The following is an 8,866-nucleotide window of genomic DNA, read 5'->3' as shown; positions in this document are numbered from 1 at the left end:
GCGGGAAGAGCATGAAATAAGGCAATTATTGAACCCTCCAGCCCATTTCTACGGCTGGGGCGCCCGGCCCGGTGCAGCACAGAGCCACGAAACTTTGACTCGAGTTTGTGTCTTCAGATGACTCTCGGCGATAGGGATGCTGAAGAATTAATAAATTACCAATAAATTACATGAGCTGGCCCGCGATTTCACGTAATATCTCTCTTTCACTACTTGACTTCGAGCACCAAGCTGTCAAGGTTGGTGGTTGATGACAGTTCTACATATCTGTAAAACAAAGATATGTCAGTCAGCACTCGAGTGCATATAGACTGGCCTGCAGCAATTATCAGTGGGCCCTTTCAGATGAGTCTTGACTTTGTATCACAGGGGCTAAACGACCTTGTCCCATGAAAACGTGTTACTGCTGTATGAGAGACAGGCTCCGGTTTGGGAAGTGGATAGAGAAAGCAATGCAGTTTTCCTCGGTGTTCCTCTCCGGTGCATACGGGAGGGGATCTGCTTTGTGTGTGTGTGTGTGTGTGTGTGTGTGTGTGTTTCACGGAGGTGGCAGCCGATCCTGTGTGTCTGGGCTTCCTCTCAGATGGCCTGACAGATAATCCATCACACAGTCAGTCTGTCTGACAGGAAGAGGTCTCAGTCAACTCTCTCTCTCTCTCTCTGTACGACTCGCACGGGGCCCATGAAGGACAGTCGCTCCTCTCAAGTCTCTCCCGGGAGGACGCACACTTGAGTTTCATTAAAACACTGAAGGTGCGTGATGATTTGAGGTGCGTGTGTGCGCCAATTTGCACGACAAAAAAACAAAACAAAAGGCCTGTAGGAATGAAGAAAAAAAGAGCAGGAATTCCAGTTCTTCCAGAGAGAGAGAGAGAGAGAGAGAGAGAGAGAGAGAGAGAGAGAGAGAGAGAGAGAGAGAGAGAGAGAGAGAGAGAGAGAGAGAGAGAGAGAGAGAGAGAGAGAGAGAGAGAGAGAGGACTGTACAGAACTTTTTGACTGCAGATATAGTTGACCTAAATATATTTCTAATCATATATAAAAATCTCCCACATTCACACTAAGTTATCGGAGTTAAAGGATGCTGGAGGTAATGCAATAGCAATGATGGCAATGAAGACTTCCATTACTTGGAATCAGCATCTATATAAAAAGGTTATCTCCAGGCTGGATTCTGTTTTTCCATTGCTTGGGTAGTCAATAGTGAGGCTCAAAGGCACACAACCATACAAAGTGCTGAGCGTCCGCTCTCCCCCACCGACACTGCATTTATTCTGCAAATGAACTCTCTCCAGAAAAAGCCGATAGCATGATTGCATTTTTATTTCCTTGTCTCGTTTACTTTCCATCTGCTTTTGTCTTTTTTTTCCCTTGGACACTCACCACACAAGAACATCATTTTGAAATATTCATGTTTATTAATCTCTTAAATTATATACACAGTTGATACACTCCGAGAAATCCTATCAATATACATTCATGATTATAAAAAAAAGCTAAGAACAATGATATTTTGGATTTTGCTTTTTCAACAGATCTGTATGAAATTGTTCCTGTGACTGAAAGAGTTGGCAAGTTAAGTTTACAAAAACCCTTTTACCTTCATGAAATAGGCACAGAATTCAGCAGTTACACACTGTTTACCATAGAGTGAAGAAGCACTTTACAAATAAGACGTGGATTTACAAAATTCACAGCGCATTAGTGTGGATACTTCATACACCTCGTTTGAGATATACTGAAAAATAATACTAGCATTGGATGGGTGATATCGTTGAAATGACAAAAAATGTGTGATTAAGGCATTGACTTGAAGACAAACTAAGGAGCTTTCTTCTTAAGCTGTACAACGAAGTGAGCAGAATGATTTCTCCAGCATTAACTACTAGGTGCGACGCTGCCTTTGTTTTAGCCAAGTGCTGTCTAATGATTTCACAGTGATAACTCATGAAAAGGCTGTCTTTCAGAAGCTATTGACACATAGTTCGGAAAAAGTGGAAATGCCTCTCTTAATTAATATTCATTACAAATGCCGTAATATGCAGAGATAATTCCATGTCTCTCGCCTTGTAAAATGGAATGCACAATTACGAAGTGCTGGGACTCCATCTAATCTCTAAGCAGAGCACCAACCAAATATAAGAGCTTCGTGATGTTGTAACACAAGATTATACTAATTTTCATAATATGGAAATGAAACACTTGAAAGTTATTACCGACTGATTTAACCCAATTAATGTAGATGTAATCATAATGGGGAAAAAAAAGAAAACTGAGATAAAAGCGGTTCTGGCAGGAGTCTGCTAACCTCAAACTCATTTATGTCTGAAGAGTGAAGATATACCACCTCAAAACCTGTGGTACTGATAGGCCGTTTTGCGATGAAGTACAGTTTGGACGTTAGCGTTGAGAGAAAAGAGTACCGGCTTCCTACCGGGAGTCCTAGAGGTCTCCGTGTGTCAGCAGAGGTCGACGCCGACGTTATGAGGCTGTTATGATTTGCTGTAAGGATGGCGGTGATGGGCGGACAGGTGCGGCGGGGTTACGGTAACGACTGATCGAAGGTGTGGTGTACTTTTCTATTTCTTGATGGCAGCCACTGCTTTCCTGGCGGCGTCATCCAGGTTTTCTGCTGCCGTGATGGGCAGGCCGCTCTCCGACAGAATCCTCTTGGCCTCCTGGACGTTGGTCCCTGCCAGACACAGGAAAACGCTGTTAGAACAGGCAGAACTGACAAAACCCCCCCCCCAAAAAAAAACGGCACAAACAAGCTTAACAAGTCGGAACCCGATCTGCCATCTGCACCGACGCGAAATCACGCTGTGTGAAAGACAAAGAATTCCATCGGAGGAATCAATCCACGCCGATGACAGATGGATGGAGTTATGGGTGAACGGTGGCAAATTCAACCGCTGATCCGAAAGCAGCTTTGTCTGTGAAAGACTTGAATGAGGCGAAAGGGCAGTGTGTGTGTGTGTGTGTGTGTGTGTGGGTGTGTGTGTGTGTGTGTGCTCCCCTGGCTGCAGCGGGGTCAGGGGAGGCAGATGCTGGGCTCTCCGGTGGCGCCCATGCCCTGCTAGAGCCGCAACCAAGCAGAGAGAGAGAGAGAGAGAGGAGAGAGAGAGAGAGAGAGAGAGAGAGAGAGAGAGAGAGAGGGAGAGAGAGAGAGAGAGAGACACCCGGAGACACTCTGCACAACCCCGAGGCTCTGCACACTAGACTGGCTGCCTCCCAGCGCTGCACAAACACAACCCCGACAAGCCTGTCACAACACAGGACAGGGGGCATCAGGGTGGAAGGAAGGAGGGACGGAGGGAGGGAGAGAGAGAGAGCAAGGAAGCGAGAAAGAGAGGAGTCAGGGCGAGAGAGCGAGAGGTCAAATGAAGCAGAACCACCCTCCCTGCTAAAACAACAGCAGCCAGCTGTTTATGTGCCATTCACTGATTTCACACGTGAGGACATCACGGCCAGCCGAGGGAAAGGCCGGTTACAAAACGCAGGCGCGCTCGCATCAGCAGTTCTCCACTCTGTTTATATACAGCCAGGGCTGGTATGGTGACTTTCAAAATGTAATCTGCTCCAGATTTCTTACTACTTGCTTGAAATAGTTATTCATATCATAACCCACTGGGACACTCCTTTGAATAGTAGTATTGTCATCTATATCTAGTATCAACCATCCTGTCAAGATGTGCTGCTTTGTTAGTGTCTAACCTCACAATCCAAATAACTTCAGTCTAAATAACTTTCAAATGTGTTTAAGAAATCCACCAAATAAGCGCTTATTTATTTATTTTTTTCCAAAACTATCTGCAATCTAATTCGTATTTCTTACAGTAACAGCGATGGAAAATAGCCTTCATTTTTTGTACAGTAACCATGTTAAATGTTCTACACTGTATATGCACACACAATGAGGTAAATGGATGGAGGCGTGTGTGTGTATGTTTACACGCGCTCAGATGCTTACAGGTCGACCTTAGTTCTCCTGCCTGCAGTGTAATTAAGACTGCATGATATGTGAATTCTCCGGAGGCCTGGCCACCCTGATCAATAGGCCTTTCATGAGGAATTCTATTACCACCGCCACTTAACGCCTAATATTTCATCGCTTTTGTCCGGCCAGATAATAAGTCATTCCAAACACATTTCTGGAGCCTCACGCTCCAAACAATCAATTGGGCAATGTAATTAATTAGGATAGTAGCAGGAAGAGACCTTGCTCTGATATATAAACAGGGGATACGGTGTCCAAAGTCATTTTCTAATCAAATGGCACAGAATATTCTCTCTCTCTCTCTGTCCTCATACAAATCTATATTCTCAAAGGGCAATGCTTTCATTCAAAGTGGGGAGGGGCAACAGTATATGTTCAATAGGCTGAGCTATCAACTTCATGGGGATTGACAAATCCCCGCCATCATATCCCTATAAAGAAAACACTGGCAGGCTTATCTGCCAGATGATTGAATAGAATTGCTGTGAAACAAACTTAAAACTATAGGAGATATAACTTGGGGAAGAGCTGCCATACGTGCCCACAGCAAATACATAATGCAAAAGGTATTTTTAAAAGACAAATATGCCTATGGAAACTATGTAGCACCGGAATAAAGTAAACAACATATGTACTTTTGCAATTTTTTCAGACCATAAATATTCATGAACAGCTATAGTGCGCGTGGCGTTGTTTTGTCAATGCCATATCTGTGATACTATATGTGTGACGGGGAATTTGCACATCTATGTGAGTGAGAAAAAATGGGCATGTATTTATGTGGGTCTGCCTGTGTGTGTGTGAGCTGACTGCAGTTCCACTGCGAGCAGTAGGGAGCACTGATAGCTCACAGCAGCAGAGGCAAGGACAGAGACCAGTTGGATACAGCACCACTAGGTGTGTGTGTGTGTGTGTGTAGTGTATGTTAAGTGTGTGAATGTGTGTTCACCTGCAGCCACTAGGTGCTGCCAGAGACCTACTCACAACCTGGACCTAGAGACAGACACACACACACACACACACACACACACACACACACACACACACACACACACACACACACGCACACGCACACGCACACGCACACACACACACACACACCAGCAGGGCCTTTCCTTTTAAAAAGAGATTCCATCTAAACACATACAGTATTTCCATTTTCTTCCTCACTGCTCATGTTTTAGTCAGGGCTTCATGTTAGAAAACTGAGGGAAATTTGCCCCATCTTCTATGCCAATTTCTAGCCTGATTGTAGGTGAAATATCCCTTAAAAGGGACAATAAGTAAGAGTTTTACTGTCCCATAGCACAAAATGACCATAATATATCTGCAGGGGGGTTCATAGGGATGTTGATCAATTCCAATGACTTAACGATTACTTTGCCAGGTGCTGAGATTTCTGGCTTTCATAACTCACTTTCTGGCTCGTTTTGGAACAAAACCTCCCCACCCACTGGAGTTTAAAGATACTCCCAGTCCTCCTCCCACTACTCCCCACGCATTTCCAAGTGCTCAGTGATGGAGGACAGAGCTACGAGCGTCTGAGCAGCGTCGCAACATTTCAGCTGCAAAGGCTAAACAGCATTGTTCTGAAGCCAAAAAGCAGCATTACAATTACAGTATTTTGCAACGTGATATATTAACTCTTCACTAGACATTCTGTTGGATCTCTGCTCTAATCAGCAAGCTTACTTGTCTCTATTGTGAAAACGTGACTTTATTGTTTGTGTCAATTACAGACCACCATATTTCAAGGGGACAGGAGGGTGGGGGCCGTGCCAGAGACTTGTGTAGGAGCAGTTCTGTTGATGTTGCAGTATCTGCTGGGCACCAATAGAAGTCCATAAAGGTCATAGATTACTAATGGCCTTTTAAATGACGTGCCATTTTTGCCTTTGGAGTAAGCATGCTGGGCATTAGAAGTGAAAAGTAGCTACTCCAGCTGCAATGTTAACTTTGTTGATGAAAGGTATTATGAAAAGTAAAGGGGGTCAACAAATTAACAGAAACAGGAATATCACATGAAAGACTAAATCTGAAATAACTAAATCACAAAGGCAACTACATAGGCAAGTCATAATAACCTGAACACCAATTATCAGTATGTGTCAGCTTTAAAAGTGGTTATCGCAGATAATTAGAAACTAAAAAAATATTTCATGTGGAGAGGGTAACCATGACAACATATGGCTAACATGAACAAACTGGCAAAAGGGAAACAATGGTTGCAACATGATAAACACTTAAAACGATAGTTGCTGACCACCACAAAATGATGGCCTCAAACATTATGACAGAATTGAATCAACACCTCACGCTTTGAGCTTCTGCTTATATTCAATATTGACACATAAAGATGCATAACCTGGTGGAAAAAAGAAAGATGATCTGATGAGTTGTTTTTCACCATTTTTCCTACATCTGGACAGGTTTACATTTTGAGAAAGCCAAAGGATGCCTTCAACCCACAATGTCTGCTGCCAGCTGTTAAACATGGTGGAGGATCTGTAATTGTATGGGCAGTCACCTCATGGGAGTCATTAGGTCTGATAATTGCTCTGCATGGCCGTTTAACAGCTAAGGAACATGAGGCCAGGACCAGGTCCAGGTGCATCTATGAAACAAACACTGTTCCCTCATGATGCTCCCATACACACTGCTAAATACACTCAAGAGTGCTTTCATGAAGACCAGAATGAAGTCAAACTCCTTCCATGGTGAGTGAGAAGTAGATTTCCACATCATTCATCCCTCAAAGAACTGGGGGCTTTCCTTCCTGAAGAAAGGTTCGATATCCCACTACACTCAGTTCAGAATGCAGGATGACAGCATTGAAAAGTAGGATTGAAGCTGTTCTGAAGGCAAAGCCCTACTCCTTTTTAGGTACTTGGTATTTATATATATCACTAGGTGTTTCAATTATGTTGTATTAAGACAATTGACTAAACAAAAACTAAAAATGGATTAAATGACTGATTAATCTGACTAAAACAATTAAATATTGAAGTCAAAAGACTAAAATTAAATCTGAAACTGATGCCTGTCTAACAGTGTGAGTTCTGCCTATCCATCTGATTATGGTAATGTTGATAAATCAGGCTGTGCTCTGCCGAGCTTGGCTCTGATGAGGGGAGGACTCCGTCTGCTATGGCCTGGGACCTGCAGAGCAACTCTACAATTCTAATTGTTCCCTCACCAGCGGGAGTGTGGAAATGTGTGTGTTTGTGTGTGAAATAGAGAAAGAAAAGGAAAGAAATGATGTGAGGTGATAAAGTGTCTAGGTCTGTGTCTGTGGGTGAGCAGTCATTTGGTTAAACACACAGAGCCCAACGGCAAGGCCTGCGTAAATGCTACAAGCCTGAAGAGTAATGTTCCTCTTTGTGGCTTGTGCCCCCTAAAACAATCCATCAAACAAACGAAAAAAGTCAGAGGGTTTGGTGGAAGGTGCTTGTTAGTCAGTTATCATTCAAGTGACCTAAAGCGTGAAATGCACTGGAAGCGTCAGACGTTTTCAAACGCACCCGTTGTTTTCAATGGTCAAACAGGCACTCATCATGTCCAGTGGAGTCTCACACTGCCTTGATGCATCTGCACTGAATTTGGTTTGATTTTTTTTCACCATAAAAAGGAAAACCACCACAGCTGTTCTTCCATGAGGTTTCTGAAGCCGCAGTACAGAAGGCAATATTCTCAACATTATAATTATCTAGATATGCATGTCCGTGCTGTGATGCATATTATTGAGGAATTTGTAATTTGCAGCCACATATTACAGGCGTTTTTGGATTTTGTTAATAGAGCTCAACAGGGGACGGACCACTTTTGAACGGCTCCGGTTCCAGGAAGTGAATTTCCCATTCATTCCTCCATTGACGTTTCAGAAAATCCTTATATAAAGAGTTTTAAGCCTGAAACCAAGCCAACCAACTACGAGATGAATCGTGACCATAAAACATTTGATTCGGAGCAAAAAAAATAATAATTGGAAAACTGAAAAAAAAACCAAAAAAAAAACCAACTTTGCCTTTTTTTCTGTTTTCCAATTTTTTTTGCTCCGAATCAAATGTTTTATGGTCACGATTCATCTCGTACTTGGGTGGCTGAAACGTCAATGGAGGAATGAATGGGAAATTCACTTCCTGGAACCGGAGCCGTTCAAAAGTGGGCGGTCACTGTTGAGCTCTATTGGCACCCATTGGCATCTCGTCAAGTTACCTAGTTTGTCAACTTTTCAAGCTAATCTAAAACCGATGGAGAAATGTACCTATGACGTTCGCCTAGTCTTCTCGACAGGTATATCAGGCCATCACACCATTGGGATTCTCTTTCCATTACTTTTTGACACCAGTGATTGACATCAGACTAGCTTGATAAACTTCACAAACTAATGGACTTTACGAGCAGCCGATGCATAGATTAACAAAATACAGTATATATGACTGCAAATTAGAAATGTATAAAAAAAAAGGAAAATAGAGTCATTATATACCAGGTTATAGAATTTATGTTCCAACAAAATATATCATCCATCGCGGTGGCAAACTGCAAATGCCAGTGCCTTGGTGTGGACTCTTCAAATATCTTATGCACTATAAAAGCGCCAAATGATGCGTGTCACATGAGGTGTGTCACATGATGCGTGTCAAAATCGTATCCAGTGCATTTCGGAGGGAGTGCTTTGATATATAGATTAAAATATAGTTTATACTTGGATAGATTAATGTTATATTGGTTGATTGTTGCTAGATTGATAGCACATTTGTCAGATTAGAAAATATTTACGGCCAAAGACATATTAAATGTATACAGGCTTAAGACAAGTTATGTCCTTTACAACATTGAGGCTTAAGAAGCTAGGTAACCCAGGACTCA

The 8,866-nt window shown here is 42.7% G+C and overlaps 1 protein-coding gene across 1 annotated transcript in view; it reads right to left on the bottom strand.

Annotated features, from left to right (window-relative positions):
• Positions 1 to 1,417: 1,417 nt before the first annotated feature.
• Positions 1,418 to 8,866, bottom strand: part of suclg2 (succinate-CoA ligase GDP-forming subunit beta) — a 94,894-nt gene continuing 87,445 nt past the window's right edge. Inside the window, exon 11 of the mRNA XM_071904436.2 lies at positions 1,418 to 2,689. Within this exon, the coding sequence (XP_071760537.1) occupies positions 2,577 to 2,689 (113 nt within the window). The 3' untranslated portion in view covers positions 1,418 to 2,576. The remainder of the gene's footprint in view (positions 2,690 to 8,866) is intronic.

This window comes from Centroberyx gerrardi, chromosome 5 (genome assembly GCF_048128805.1).
Source record: "Centroberyx gerrardi isolate f3 chromosome 5, fCenGer3.hap1.cur.20231027, whole genome shotgun sequence".
Classification (NCBI taxonomy): domain Eukaryota; kingdom Metazoa; phylum Chordata; class Actinopteri; order Beryciformes; family Berycidae; genus Centroberyx; species Centroberyx gerrardi.
The sequence above is the reverse complement of the archived record's forward strand: the minus strand, read 5'-3'. Positions and strand labels throughout refer to the sequence as shown.